General features: G+C 39.4%; 1 protein-coding gene across 11 annotated transcripts in view; it reads right to left on the bottom strand.

Moving 5' to 3' along the window:
- mybl2a (v-myb avian myeloblastosis viral oncogene homolog-like 2a) overlaps nt 1–16,376 on the bottom strand; it is a 62,014-nt gene continuing 45,638 nt past the window's right edge. For 9 of the 11 annotated variants that reach the window (XM_067372396.1, XM_067372397.1, XM_067372394.1 and 6 more), the window contains one exon: nt 1–1,965. In XM_067372396.1, the coding sequence (XP_067228497.1) occupies nt 202–1,965 (1,764 nt within the window). In that variant the 3' untranslated portion in view covers nt 1–201. The remainder of the gene's footprint in view (nt 1,966–16,376) is intronic. The other 2 variants (XM_067372403.1, XM_067372404.1) reach the window with 1 other exon arrangement.

Raw genomic sequence — 16,376 nt, 5'->3', positions numbered from 1 at the left:
ACCAACGTAGTTTCAAGATTATTCAAGTTTCAGGTTTATTGTCTGTGACATGCTCATGAAAAGTTACTCAATTCAAAAAAAAAAAAAAAACCACTGCATTAAAAAAAAACAAAAAAATAAAACAAAAACAAAAAAACATACATGCATACACATTATATCTGCATATCTTTCCCAGTTCCTTTAAGGCAAAAATCTCAGAATTTATTCCATTGCATTTTTGCTACCCTTCTTCAGATACTCTCGGTACAGCAGAAGTCGTTCTGTCGTGTGCTGCGGTAGCCTGCTTCTTCGGGCCCGTACAATACAGGATGCTAAAGGAAATAGTCTTTTAAATCCCCCTGAAGATGCTGGGACAGCCAAAAATTTGCGGCATATGCTTTGTAGGCAAGGGAAGCGGGTAGCTTCTTTCCAGAAGGTTTGAACAGAAACATCTTCCTCAGACAAGAGCTCTGATAAATACTGATTCAGCTCAGTGGACTGCCTATCAACATGTTCTGGTTTTTCACCTCTCATTTCGGTTGCAGTTTCACTCAATGCTGATTCTACAACTTTAGAGGCACGGTATTTGGAAGGTGTAAACAGTGTGCTACTCTTGAATTTCTCTTTTCCATTGTCAAAAGGTTGAAGCTTGATTCGTGGGTCCAGAACTGTGGCTAGTATCAAATCTCTTCGCAAAATAATAGGTTGGAAGTAGGAACGGAGACCAGAACGGAGGACTGAGCAGAAAAGGCTTAACTTTGTGTCCTTGGTCTCAAGTGTTTTATCAAGTCCAATGATAGTTGGAATGATGAGGGACAAGGTGATACCGTCTTCCTGAAGTACCTGGACCACCTCTTCAAAAGGCTCCAGTAAGCCAACAAAGTCCACTACTTGATCATGTGTTACGTGAACCACCGGTGGACAAATGTGGCAGCTTTTTGCCTCTGTGCGGGCTTGATTCAAAAGGGTCATCACCAAGTTCCATACTGATTCTTGCATTATTTCACGGATGATGGTGAATGTGGAGTTCCAGGTATACCTGCTTGTGCCGTAAGTACCAGATAGTGAGAGCTTGCATTTCTTTGTAAGAACCTCAAGCCAGTAGGTGCTGCGGCGAAAAAAAGACACCACACTTTGTACCTCAAATAGTATACCCTCAACAACTCTGGACTTCTTCAATGCCTCCTTAATTACGCAATGCAGTAGGGTAGTAATACAATCCAGATGTTTGCTGGACGAAATTTCAGCTATAGAGAAATCATCTATGATGACCTGATCATCAAGAAAACTCAATAATTCATCTTCATCTGGATCATTCTTCTGTGCAGAATACATGATCTTGTAGTCACAGAAAATATCATGTGTAGCAATAGTGTTCTTGGCCTCATGGATGATACTGTAACCAATGTTATGGGGGAAAAGCCCATAGCTTAGAAGAACTGATTCGATTTCTGCTCCAATCTTTGTTGTAAACTGATTACACTGCAAATGGCGAAAAGCCACAGTCGGCCTGTGAACGTTCCAGTCTTCATCAAGAAAGTGCATCTGAATGGCAAGAAGTGGCTCTATATGTTCACTAGCCCAAATATCAGCAGTGATGTGAATAACATTATGGCCTCCAACCAAAGATACACAGTTCCTGAGCTGTTGGATCAGCTGTGGCTTGATGGTTTTCTCCACAGCATTATATAGTTGTGAAGCTATCGTGTGCTGTGAGAGCTGTGGGTATTGAGGACCCATTGAAGTCATGAACTTACGAAACCCAGAACCTTCAGTAAAGTTGAGCGGTAGCATGTCCTCGGCAATCATTTGCAAAACATCATCTACAAATGCTTTATGTTGTGACTCAACAATGAAGGGACTTCTGGAGATAGAGGGTGAAGCTGAACATGGATAGAGGGGTGGACTGTTGGCCTTCAGTTTTTTTTCTAAAGCTGCCCTCTTCATCTCTTTCACCTTGGGCAATGGCTCCACTGTACTTTTTGACTGTGAATTAAAATTAAACATTAAAATTACAAGTGTAGGTAAACATTTATTTCTAACCTATTCCAATTACAATAGCCACTTTTCCACAGTCGGGCCAAACTTTACCTTTGCCTTGCAAGAGTTTACATTTTATTTCATTTTATTATTAATTTTTGTTTATGTTGCTCAAAATAGAGCTTTTAGCCAACTACAGAGAAATTGGTAGCCAGGCAACTGACGAGTGAGCAATCCTGACTGGCAACATCACGACATAACTGCATTCTACTAGCAAGGTGCTGAGAAGTCCGGGCCGAGAAAGTTTCTAATCGTGCTGTGCTAAAACAAGCTCAAGTAGAAATACAACTGGAACTGTTCCTTAACGTTCTTAGAACCGTTTGGCCCGAAGGTGGAAAAGTGGCCAATGTCAGCAGTTAAGTAGATTTATCCTACATTTGTCCTAAATATTATTATATGGCATGTGTATCATGGGTGACTTTTCCAGTGCGGTTTTCAGAGTCTGAGCTGATCTAAATCTCCTCAGGTTATCCACTATAAAGAGCAGATGGGTTAGTGATTAATATAAAATTAGATATGAGGAAACTTTGTTGCCATCTAAATCAATATCTAAACTAGGGGTGTGCACAAATAGTTGAATATTCAAATATTCCACCTGTAATTAATATTCAAAAAATAAAAATACTATTCGAATTTTACTATGTTGCTTTGCTGGCCGTAAATGCAGTGAATCCATGATAAATCCTAAGCACTAAAACTCGCAGTTATGACTAAATGCACCGGGTGGCGCTGTGGAGTGTTTTTAACAAGTTTATTGAATTTGATCGTCACATAATGTTGTTGTCTGCCTCGTGAAGTTTGGAATTACTTGGATGAAAATTATCTGACACAATGGAATTACTTTTGATTAAATGAATTAATGAAACAGGGTTATCATAATATCACCACCATAATGAGAAAGCATATGAAATGAGGAAACACAGCTGTCCATCAATGCATTCATGACAGGTAGGCTAAGCACAGCTATACCCAAAGTGAGCCGAGAAGATAACTTATCTGATAGCAAAATGATTTTGAGACATATGATTCCTTTAAATTTCATCGAGGAAGACATATTTACAAACAGAAAACACAAAGTGCTACTGATTGAAAAGTAGCTTAGCATGCCATTATGTATTATCATTATCTTGTTTCTGCAACGTCTGTCAGCGCGGCTCGTTTTCTTACCCGAGCATGTGGATAATATTATTGTTTTTCTCAACATGAACATGTGAAACAATATGATAACGATAACCATATAGGCTACTGTCTCGAGTGTATTATGTACGTTTTGTACGATAATACACTCGAGACAGTAGCCTATATGGTTATCGTTATCATATTGTCTGCTTTATTAACGTTTTTCTAGTTTGAAGAAATTGTTTAATGCTTTAAACTTAAAGAAAAAGCTTAAGATATAACGTAAGCTTGTTGTGTATATTGCCCTAATCATAAACTTGTTCAGAAATGGTTACAAGCTCTTGATGAATAAAAAAAAATAAATAAAGTCCTTCTTGTTTAAGGTAATTTAAATAAACAAATATTCGAATATTCCTTTTTTTTACGAGCCCAAATATTCAAATACAATATTTTGGAAAAATGCCCATCCCTAATCTTAACCAGGGTTGTCAAATCCAAACTCAGCAAGGGCCATGCCGAGGGTTGTGAATAAAATCAGGGGTGTGAAAAATGCTTGCTCCCTTCCTGATTCTTTTTATTTTTTTTGCATGCTTGTCACACTTTAATGTTTCAGATCAAAGAAATTTAAATATGAATCAAAGATAACACAAGTAAACACAACATGCAGTTTTTAAATTAAGTTTTTTACTATGAAGGGAAAACAAAATCCAAACCCACATGGCCCTGTGTGAAAAAGTGCTTGCTCCCTGTTGTTAAAACATAACTTAACTGTGGTTTATCACACCTGAGTTCAGTTTCTCTAGCCACATCCAGGCCTGATTACTGCCACACCTGTTTGCAATTTAAGAAATCACTTAAATAGGACCTGCCTGACAAAGTGAAGTAGACCAAAAGATTCTCAAAAGCTATGTTGAGATCCAAAGAAATTCAGGAACAAATGAGAAAGAAAGTAATTGAGATCTATCACAAGGTCTCGAAAAGGTTATAGAGCCATTTCTAAAGCTTTGGGACTCCAGCGAACCACAGTGAGAGCCATTATCCACAAATGGCAAAAACATGAAACAGTGGTGAACCTTCCCAGTAGTGGCTGGCTGACCAAAATTACCCCAAGAGCGACGACTCATCCAAGAGGTCACAAAAGACCCCACAACAACATCCAAAAAACTGCAGGCCTCACTTGCCTCAGTTAAGGTCAGTGTTAATGACTCCACCATAAGAAGGAGACTGGGCAAAAATGGCCTGCAGGGCAGAGTTCCAAGACGAAACCTGCTGCTGAGCAAAAAGAACATAAAGGCTCGTCTCAGTTTTGCCAGAAAACATCTTGATGATCCCCAAGACTTTTGGGAAAATACTCTGTGGACACCTTTTTAGAAGGTGTGTGTCCCATTACGTCTGGCGTAAATGTAATGCAGCATTTCAGAAAAAGAACATCGTACCAACAGTAAAATATGGTGGTGGTAGTGTGATGGTCTGGGGCTGTTTTGCTGCTTCAAGACCTGGAAGACTTGCTATGATAAATGGAACCATGAATTCTACCAAAAAATCCTGAAGGACAATGTCCGGCCATCTGTTGGTGACCTCAAGCTGAAGCCAACTTGGGTTCTGCAGCAGGACAATGATCCAAAACACACCAGCAAGTCCACCTCTGAATGGACTTCAAAAACAAAATGAAGACTTTGGAGTGGCCTAGTCAAAGTCCTGACCTCAATCCTATTGAGATGCAGTGGCATGACCTTAAAAAGGCGGTTCATGCTCAAAAACCGAATTAAAACAATTCTGCAAAGATGAGTGGGCCAAAATTCCTCACAGTGCTGTAACAGACTCATTGCAAGTTATCGCAAATGCTTGATTGCAGTTGTTGCTGCTAAGGGTGGCCCAACCAGTTATTAGGTTTAGGGGGCAAGCACTTTTTCACACAGGGCCATGTGGGTTTGGATTTTGTTTCCCCTTCATAATAAAAACCTTCATTTAAAAACTGCATGTTGTGTTCATTCTTTGATTAATTTATTGAAGAAATATAAGCGTATTAATATATTAGGGCTGTCAACGTTAACGCGTTAACGCATGCGAGTAATACAAAATCCTTAATGCGTTAAAATATTTTAACGCAAAAAAATTACGGAAGCATGTGAAATTGCATCATAACTAGGGCAGGAATCTTTGGGTATACAGCGATTCAATTCGATTAATGATTCATAGGTGTTCAATTCGATTCAAGAACGATTTTTGAAAATTAAGAACGATTCGATACGATATTAAAATTTGGTGCGATTCATTGTGCATTTTAATATGCATTCATAGGGTTATTGAAATGCTTCCCTCAATGTGTCTTAGTCAGGGTAAGATTTACACAGCGGCCTTCAGGAGGTCAGAGAGAAAGGGCAACAAACAAACAAACAACAACAACAAACTTTTGTCCATTTTTAATGTTAGTTCATGTTAGTTCTTAATGATGCTACATAACTTTAACCCTCTGGAGTCTGAGGCTGATTTGGGGCCTGGAGAAGTTTTGACATGCCCTGACATTTGTGCTTTTTTCAGTTGTTAATTAATGGAAAAAGTGTCATTAAACTGTATTCAGCACAAACTAGGCTACCATAATATGTGAGAAACATGTATGTACATGTTTGTATTTTTGATGGAAAAACGTTTATGTGTGGTTATTGAAAAAACAAAAAACTTAAGTCACTGAAATAAGGCCACAAAAAAATATTATATATGTGTTCACAAGACTTCTGGGTATTGGAGATTGTAGACTAGAGTATTTGCTTCAAAATTATGTAAAAAATATCCTTCCTACTCCTTCATATAAAACAATAAAGAGATTTAAATTTTCTAAAACATCTTTGGTCAAGAAACACAGTATGCGTGGAGGCATGAATCATCATGAATAATGGGTGATTCTCTTCTGAGAAGACAAAAGAATCGCATAAAGAGCTCTAATGACCTGCATAAATAATGAGCTCTTTCAGACAGGTAGGCTGTGAAAAAACACTCTGTGATCATGTCTCAAAGCTCATCATGGTGTAAATCAAACATACAGAAAAACAGCAATACTGTGAAATATTATTACAATCACTATGAGTGCTGGATACTGTGTTTTCAATTCATACTTGCAACCGGAGGGCGCTCTGTGCACCTTTAGTCCACAAATGCCTGCTAAAGAAGAATAGGCAATCCAGGAACTAACCGAACTAACAGAGGCCAGAGATCGCTAACTATGGCTATTCAAAACACTTTTCAAGACAATAAATACACGATTGGGACAATGCATACAAGTATTGACTCAGAATTTGCCTCTGAATAGCGCTGGCTCCATGGGCGTGGTCGCATTAGCGGATAATGAGCTGAATCACAGACTTCTGACATGGCTCTCTTTTCATACAGATTATATAAACAGAGAATATTTGTTTTCGATTTGACTTAGACGATTTAAAACCTGACATTTCAAAGTTTTTTTAAACATAAGTCTAATTTTTTTTTCATTAGTATTCACTAAAACACGCTGGATTTCTACTGTTGCTATAGTAACGAACGCAACTTTAATGCGCATCTGATTGATAAACTGAACGCCCTTTTGTCAGTGTTGTTAAAGGGTTAGTTCACCCAAAAATGTCATTTATTACTCACCCTTGTGTCGTTCTACACCCGTAAGACAGAACACAAATTAAGATATTTTTGATTAAATCTGATGGCTTAGTGAGGCCTGCATTCAAAGCAATGACATTTTCTCTCTCAAGATCCATAAAGGTACTAACATATTTAAACAGTTAAACAGTAGTTCTAACTTAATATTATAAAGTGATGAGAATATTTTTGTCTGCCAAAAAAACAAAATAATGACTTTAACAATATAGTGATGGGCCGATTTCAAAACACTGCTTCAGAGCTTTGCGAATCGAATCAGTGACTCGGATCTCAGATAATTTGTGTTCCAAAGATGAACAAAGGTCTTACGGGTGTGGAACGACATGAGGGTGAGTAATAAATGACATTATTTTAATTTTTGGGTGAACTAACCCTTTAATGTTGTAGTTACTTCAGCAGTTTCCTTCATACATTCAGTTTAACGACATTAAGTTTATCATTTCATTTATCATTCATTGAACTGTGAGTATGGGGTTGTATCGAGTGACCCAAGACACTCAGACAAAAGGACTGACACCACCGGCCTCCCCAAAAGGGCCGTTGCGCCCCCCTCCCATTAATGCAGGTCCCCTTCGAAAGAATTGGTATGGACCTCATCGGGCCATTAGAGCGATCAGCAAGAGGGCATCGCTTTGCATTAGTCATTGTGGATTATGCAACGCGATATCCTGAAGCAGTGCCGCTCCGCAACATTTCCGCTAAGTGTTGCGGATGCACTGTTTAGTTTAATCTCCAGAGTGGGGATTCCGAAAGAAATCCTCACTGATCAAGGCACGGCGTTGGGCATTAAATCCGTTCGTACCAGCGTCTTTCACCCACAAACGGACGGGCTGGTTGAACGGTTTAATCGCATGCTTAAATACATGATTTGTAAATTCGTTCAAGAGGACGCCAAAAATTGGGATAAGTGGTTGGAACCTCTGTTATTTGCAGTGCGAGAAGTCCCACAAGCCTCCACGGGGTTTTCCCCCTTCAAGCTTCTTTTTGGACGCCAGCCCCGCGGGGTATTAGACGTCCTAAGGGAGACTTGGGAGGACGGACCATCTCAGGCCAAAAATGAAATTCAGTATGTGCTGGACTTGAGAACAAAACTCCACACATTGGGGCGGCTGTCTATGGAGAATTTGTTACAAGCCCAGCACAGACAGAGCCAGCTGTATGACAGAGGAACTAACTTACGCAAATTTTCACCGGGAGATAAAGTACTTGTATTGCTTCCCACTTCAAGTTCGAAATTACTTGCAAAGTGGCAAGGACCATTTGTGGTTACAAGGCAAGTGGGCGAGCTCGATTATGAGGTTGTGCGTTCCGATAGGAGGGGAGCACATCAGATTTACCACCTCAATTTCCTTAAAAAATGGAATGAGGCGGAATCAGTGATGCTGGCAACAGTGATTAGCGGAGAGGATGATCTCGGGCCAGAGGCTAATATCAAAAAACAGTCCCTCGCTCTGGCACCCAGGGGAGATCACCTCTCGCCCTCACAGCTCACTGATTTATCTAAGTTACAAGCAGAATTTGCCGACGTGTTTTCTCCCCTACCGGGCAGTACAACCCTCATTCAGCACCACATCGAGACAGAGCCGGGCGTGGTGGTTCGCAGCCGGCCGTATAGATTGCCTGAACACAAGAAAAAACGTAGTTCAGGCAGAATTAGGGGCTATGCTTGAAATGGGAGTAATAGAAGAGTCGATAGTTTTGGTTACCAAGACGGACGGCTCAGTTCGATTTTGTGTGGACTACCGCAAGGTGAACGCAGTGTTGAAATTCAACGCGCATCCAATGCCTCGGGTGGACGAGTTGCTTGACCGGCTAGGTACGGCTAGATTTTATTCGACACTGGACTTAACGAAAGGGTATTGGCAGATCCCCTTGTCGCCATTATCCAAAGAAAAGACAGCTTTCACAACGCCGTTTGGATCAGCGAGGTCTGCAGCGGGAGAGAGCATCGGGAGATCTTTGGTGAGCGAACGGGTTAAATGTAAATCAGTAACACCTGTTTCTCATTTCAGTAATTGGCGCGGAGACCGGTTAAAACGCAGCGAGAAGCAGGAGTCGGTGAGAGAGAGGGGAACTGCTGACTGAGCCGCTGGTGCACGACAACACTGCTGGAGTGAAGCCCATTGTGGATTGTATATGCCGAGACTGGAGTGAAGCCCTTTGTGGATTATTTTGTTTTACTGTTGTGCGTTGCACAGTTTTTGTTTGACGTTTGAATTTATTGAAATAAAGATCAGTCAGCAGTTGAACGTCGACCCTGTCCCCTTCCTTCCTACACCTAAGAACATTGTCATTACTACAACAACATATAGTGAATGATAGTTCATAAATGGTCAAACATGTAGAGTATACATTTGAACCATCAAAAATATGTAGTAAAAGAGATTACCTTTGTTGAATTAATTTATTTCTAGAATAATTAGTTGGGGCCAGTAATACATATTTATTATGTATAACTATTACTATTATTATTATCATCATTATTATTATTATTATTATGTACATATTTACTAGGGGTGTAATGGTTCAGATTACTTACGGTTCGGTTTTTATTACCGTTTTAGTGTCACAGCATATATATATATATATATATATATATATATATATATATATATATATATATATATATATATATATATATATATATATATATAAAACAACAAACTGCCAAAATGAGGGAGAAACGCGGAAGAACATTTAAACTGTCTAAGGATATTTTCAGTACATTTAAGAGCACTACAGTCTCTGAACAAATGACAAATGTAAGTTTAACACACAAAGAATAAAGCAATTACATTTTTGTACGTTCTTCTTTGAATTGTCAGTCTATTTATTAACTTACATCGTCTTCTGTGTAGCAGAATAACCCAACTTTGCATCGCGGTCATGATCAGACGTACAGGTCAGTATCCTTTGCATAACGTAACATTTCATTTGAAGAAGACGTGATGAAATATGTGCGCATGCACACTACTAGTTCATGTTTAGAGCACTAGGGTATATGAAATGGGTCCTTAAAAACTTAAACACACTTAAACATGTGGAAAACGTTGTTAAGCTTATCCGCACAGAAACGCTCTATCTCGCACGCCGCGTGAAGTTTAAATTCTCCGCTGTAATCAAGGGCTGAATCCGAAATCGCCCCCTATAACCTCAAATAGGACATTATTTGAAACGACAGCCATTTGTAGTGGTGTCCGAAACCATAGTGAACGTTATTGAGTGCATTTATTCAATCTCACATTGCACTGCAATAACGAGTGTACAGCCGATGTATACACAACGGCTGTCCGAATTCACTCACTCTCTTTCATTCACTCTTTCAAGTGAACAATATAAGTGGATAACTTGGGTAATAGTGAATGAGGCTTTAGGCTTACCATAGGCTGTGATGTGATCTCAGCTGTGCTCTCACTACAGTGCAACAGTGAAACGTGACCCCCTCAAACAGTGACGGGCTGCGCCGCGTTTTGAACATTGGTTAAGCGGCACATACTGGTATTGCAGTATCATCAAAATTCATATCATAACAAAAATAAATACTGGTATTCGGTATGAACCGGTATACCGCCCAGCACTAACATTGCCCTGAGCTATTGTTTGTGCACCAATCCTATGCACCAAAAGCATGCTTTCAGTTAATTTCAATATGTGTGGTATACAATGAAAAAATAAAATTATAAAATTAATTAATAGCTAAATCACAGAACCTGCAAAGACAACTTTAATATCAGTCTCAGGTAATAGTATGGTCTAGATTTTTCTGCTCACTTGTGCAAGTTTATTGTAAATAGACACTTTTATAAAATCATGTGAAATGTACTTAAATAGCGTTTTTAATACATTTAAATAAATAAATCAATAAATAATTAATTTAAAGACATATGCATCATACATTATATTTGCATTAAACACAGCACATGACCTTCTCTAATGGCCATGTCTAGAAAACACTCTCCTCTGTTAAAAAAAGGGGGTAGGGGGGTTAGGACAGAGAGAGAGAGAGAGAGAGAGTCTACGTCTGTGTGTGTGTGTGTGAGACCTCCTCCCCGCCTGTTTCTACGGTTTTGCCCATATCTACTGGTTGACATCTCTGACGTATCGAGTTTCATGCAATTTGAGGCATGTCAAGTGTCTCAAAAACATCCAAAACGAAAATTGAGATATCACGATTCTTTTCACAGGTCTATATCTGCTGTGTATTGACATTACACTGATGAAGTTTGAAACAAAAAGGGTAAAAAAAAAAGAAGAAAAAAAAAAAAGAGGGTGATCTCAAAGCATTTTGAAAGTGACACTTCCTGCTGCCAATTGGTTGTGCTATAAATTTGACTCACAATAGTCACATCCATGTGATCAGCATCCTATAATGAACACAGAGGTGAAGTTTCATAAAAAGCAATCAATGTATGCAGACGTTATATATTTCCTGTTTCCCTTTTCTCGCCATAAATTTGTTGCCTCGCCACTTTAGCATCCTTAGTGTCTTGACTTCAAGCTGACAGAGTTTGGTGGTGATTGGATTAATCACCAAGGAGGAGTCTATCAAATTCCAGAGGATGCGTTTTCCAAACAACCCATAATAGCTGACTTCCTGTTGAGGTGACGTATAACTTAGAGCATGAAAGTTGTTGGGCCCGTTGAGGTCTACATGTGTACCGAGTTTCATACAAATACGTGTAAGTGTGTTTGATATATGGACCAAGTTTTTAGACACCGTTCAAGAGGGCACTGTCAAGCCCCCCTGCCACGCCCGGGTACCAGCTTCTGCCCGGCCCTGATGGCTGACGATTCGGATGTGTGTGCAAAGTTTCAAGAGTTTTTGAGCATGTTAAGGGCCCCAAAAATGCCCAAACATTCTACACATGGGATGCGCATAATTGCTTTGTGTCGCTCTGTGGTGCGTTTTGCAAGTTCCGTCGTTAATAATAGAGTTTAATGGGACTTATGACCATAGTTGACTAACAATGGTTTCGGGAAACGCACTCCTGTGTGGGAGCCGGTCATATTATAATACTTTTGAGCAATAAAAGATTGTTAATAACATTTTTTGTTCTGCCCCATCTATCATATGTTGCTGCCTCATTAAAAAAAACTAAAAGAAATGTCTTTTAATTTTATAGTAAAGCCTATATTTATATATAAATATATTTAGTTTATGTCATGAATGACTCAAACATTCATGAAAAACAAGCCATGAGTCATGGATGAAGGAGTCAGCTGGACTGTTTATTTTGAATGTCTACCAAGCTAGTGAAGCTATTGGTTTATTTACAGTTGTTGCACTAATGCACAATTATTTAATAAATAATTCACTACATTTGTGTCTGTTTGTTATTTTGTTTTATGAATTTAGGAAAGTAATGTTTAAATCAAGCCTGATACCTTGCACAAAAGAATGATCCCAGTTTCTTCCACATAGTGAGGCATACAGGTTATTAGGCAAATTTAGCACTTTTTTTTATTATTACTTGAATATCGGATCGGTATCGGCCCTGACCAGGGAGTCGACCATTTTAAGGGCTGTCTCAATCACAGAATCCTTCCAGGGCACTGAAACGTTCACTCCCTAAAAAGTCCCATAATGCACCATGAAAACAAGGGAGTTGTTGTTTCCTCCTTATATAAATCTCATTTGTTTAAACAACTTCCGAGGAACAGGCGAATCTCAACATAACACCGAATGTTATGTAACAGTCGGGGTGTACGCCCCCAATATTTGCATATGCCAGCTCAGGTTCAAGCATTAGACAAGGGCAGCCAGTATTAATGTCTGGATGTGCACAGCTGAATCAACAGACTAGGTAAGCAAGCAAGGACAACAGCGAAAAATGGCAGATGGAGCAATAATAACATGATCATTGATATCATGATATTTTTAGTGATGTTTGTAAATTGTCTTTCTAAATGTTTCGTTAGCATGTTGCTAATGTACTGTTAAATGTGGTTAAAGTTACCATAATTTCTTACTGTATTTACGGAGACAAGACTGTTGTTATTTTAATTTTTGAAACACTTGCAGTCTGTATAATTCATAAACACAACTTCATTCTTTATAAATCTCTCCAATAGTGTGTAATGTTAGCTTTAGCCACGGAGCACTATCAAACTCATTCAGAATCAAATGTAAACATCCTAATAAATACTATACTTACGCGATTAGACATGTTGCATGACAAACACTTTGTATAGATCCATTTTGAGGGTTATATTAGCTGTGTAAAGTTTGTTTATGGTGTTTAAGGCAAGCACAAGCTCCTGGGGCGTGGAGCACGAGATTTAAAGGGGCTGCGTACCCTGAATCGGCGCATTTATAATGATAGGCAGTTAAAAAAACAAAACAAAAAAAAAACTATGGGGTAATTTGAGCTGAAACTTCACAGACACATTCAGGGGACACTTAAGACTTATATTACATCTTTTGAAAACATGTTCTTCGACACCTTTAACTTAAGTTATGAAGCGCAAAACTTGAATCACGTCAGCCAACTCACTACACATAATTATATTTTATTTATTTATTATTTAAATTTATTATATTTCATCATAAAACATACATAGCTAGACAGGTAATGAACATAATCTAGCATAATCTAACATTTATAATTTATTCACGGCTAAAATGTTGCACGCATATATAACAAGCAAATAATTAATCATAATGTACTTTAAATAACATTACAAGTAATGTCAGAAAATATCAGCTCTGTTGTTGTTCATAAATACCAGTAGTGATGTACAATGAGGACGTTGTCACGTCGCTGGAAATAGAGTCATAAGTGTCCCAATGTGTAGTGAACCAGCATCTTTTACTGTCCTTACCAGTGCCCGAATTCATGTACACTATATACTGATTCACGAGCTCGGGAGCTAGGGAACCCTATAATTAGATTAACCACATGTGCGTCTGCAGGACTTTTGTCTTCAAAGCCCATTCTTTGAAGCATGTGTGACAAGCTCTGTTCAAGCTCTTTCTTTCCCTTTGTTAGGAGTTAGTTTCTGTGCACTGCCTGCCAAATCTTTCTCTCTCATTCCTTTTTCATCTCTGTCACACAAGTGAAAAAGCAATCATATATATATATGCGATAAATGCGATAAATGCCTTTTATTAATAATTAAAGTCATTTATTAATTTTGCACAAAATGCACTATACGTCATGTTATTCTGTCATGTTTTCTCCCTTTCTTTCCAAACCACAAAAAACGCCAGTCTCCCTTCTCTGCAGAATGTATATCCGCTCAACCAATCACAGCGCACCATTCCATGCACTGTAAACAGTAATGGCGGCGCTCTGAATACACCCGGCATCCTAGTTTTCCTTATCTACTTTGTGATCAATAAAAATAGAAAAATGAATCATTTTGACGGCATTGATGAACCTGTGGTGGTTTCTGCGGTGGGAAAGAAAAGAAAAGTCGCCCTTGCATTGGAACAGGGTGAGTGCGAGCATTGTGAGCTGTTCACAGTTAAAATGCTCCGTGCTCATCTAGCGTACTTCCAAGGGGCCAGCACCCACAGTATGATCGTGGAGCTCGAGAATGGATTTAGCTGACAAGCAGGAGAAGGGTCCTGCCCCATTTCCCGCTTTGTCACCTGATCCATGCATCCACTCGTGTGATCGCCCAGGATGCGCCTGTATGCCTTTCCTCCAGTTTCTATGCTCCCAGGAGTTCTAGGCAGAGTTCGCCAACAAGGCATTCACCTCTTACTGAAAGTGCCACATTGGCCAAACAGAATATGGTTCTCGGAGATAATATCTCTCCTCGATGGCTCGCCATGGGCGATACCGAAGAGGAGGAACCTTCTGTCTCAGACGCAGGGGACAATATTTCATCCCTGGCCGGAGTTGTGGTACCTTCATGTTTGGCCCCTGAGGGGAACCAACTGAGGGACACAGGGCTTTCACCTGATGTTATTGAGACCATTTTAAGTGCTAGGGCTCCCTCCACTAGATCAAGTTATGCCAACAAATAAGGTGTCTTTGAAAGGTGGTGTACTGCACATAATGCAGATCCAGTTAACTGACAGATTGCTACAGTTCTTGACTTTCTGCAAGAGAAATTATCAACAGGGACATGCCCCGCCACTCTCAGGGTTTATGTGGCCGCTCTTTCGGCTTGCCACGCTGTGATTGATGGGGTTCCCTTGGTGAAGCATGTCCTGCTCACACACTTCGTTCGTGGAGCTAGGCGGCTGAGGCCTCCTTCTAGAACCAGGATCCCTTCATGGGACCTAGCTATAGTCCTAGAGGGCCTGGTTGAGACCTCCTTTGAACAGTTAGAGTCAGTTTCTGACAAGCTGTTAACTCTGAAAATGTTTTTTCTTATTGCTATAACAATAATTCATGTTAGTCTGGGCTCTCGCGTCTAGTGTCTGAGACTCTCTGTGTTAATGTGACTTACACTTCACACCCTGGGGGTCCGGACACACAGTGACACGGCATGGGTATTCTCCTTCTCATAATGCTTAATAAAGCGTAGCTCGAGTGTAGCCTTTGAAAGGGAATGCCCCGGGTTACTTGACTGTAGCCCATTCCCTGAAAAGGCGGGATCGAGAAGCTGCACTTCATTGCCGCACTGAGATCTCCCAGGACTGCTCTTCAGACAAAATATCCTGCAGTTGCACCTGTGGTTCATCTAATTATAGCCTCTGACCTGACGCATTCTGATGATATCGCGATCAAGGCTATCGAAAATCTAGGTCAATTTGATTGACGTTTTATACACATATTCACAGCTGGTCACCACTAAAAACGTTTCCCATAGCACTGAATAAAGCGCAGCTTCTCGTTCCCGCATTTTCAAGGAACAGGGTTACAGTCAAGTATCAAGGTGTTTTAAAGGGTAAAAACAATAGTCAAGGTCGCTGGCGCCCTCTGCAGGCATTTGTTATATTACATAAAGAACATTAGTTGTACAATTCAATACATGATGTATTTTGACAGTTTTGTTCAATAAAACCATACAATTACTTGCTTTTGATACTTTACTTGAATCAATTATTATTGTGTTATTGCCATTATATATTTATTTTTTAAGCCATATGTGTAAGTTAATGTTTTGGAGTGGAACTTTATAATGTTCGCGTTAGCAGTTGAGCTATACGCACTATGGGTGCGCCATTTTTGTTTATGCTGCGGTTCAAAGAATAGATGTGTCGGATTTACAACGCATGAATACATCCACTTCGTTCGAAATACACGGATGGATGTAAGTGTCCGGTGAATTGGGAGAAGAACAGGGTAAACTTTATAATTGCTTGCCTTACTCACAGTATGTAATATGTATCAGATATGAATATAATGCGTCATCTAATTATAATGGAAAGGATTATTATTGCAGCTTCCTTGGACATCAGTGTATATTTTACAAACTCTAAATGTACCGTTACTAATACTTATGTGTATTTAAATATCTTAAACCTAAAATAAACATCATGTGGTTGAAAACACTGAATAGCTGTAATAAATGCCAAGCACTGAGCGCATCCGTCTCTGGCTCAACGCCCGCACCCAGAGGGGGAGGGACATTCGATTACTTGAGTAATTGTCAGAATAATCGAACAATTACTCGATTACCAAAATATACGT

This window comes from Chanodichthys erythropterus, chromosome 20 (genome assembly GCF_024489055.1).
Source record: "Chanodichthys erythropterus isolate Z2021 chromosome 20, ASM2448905v1, whole genome shotgun sequence".
Classification (NCBI taxonomy): domain Eukaryota; kingdom Metazoa; phylum Chordata; class Actinopteri; order Cypriniformes; family Xenocyprididae; genus Chanodichthys; species Chanodichthys erythropterus.
The sequence above is the reverse complement of the archived record's forward strand: the minus strand, read 5'-3'. Positions and strand labels throughout refer to the sequence as shown.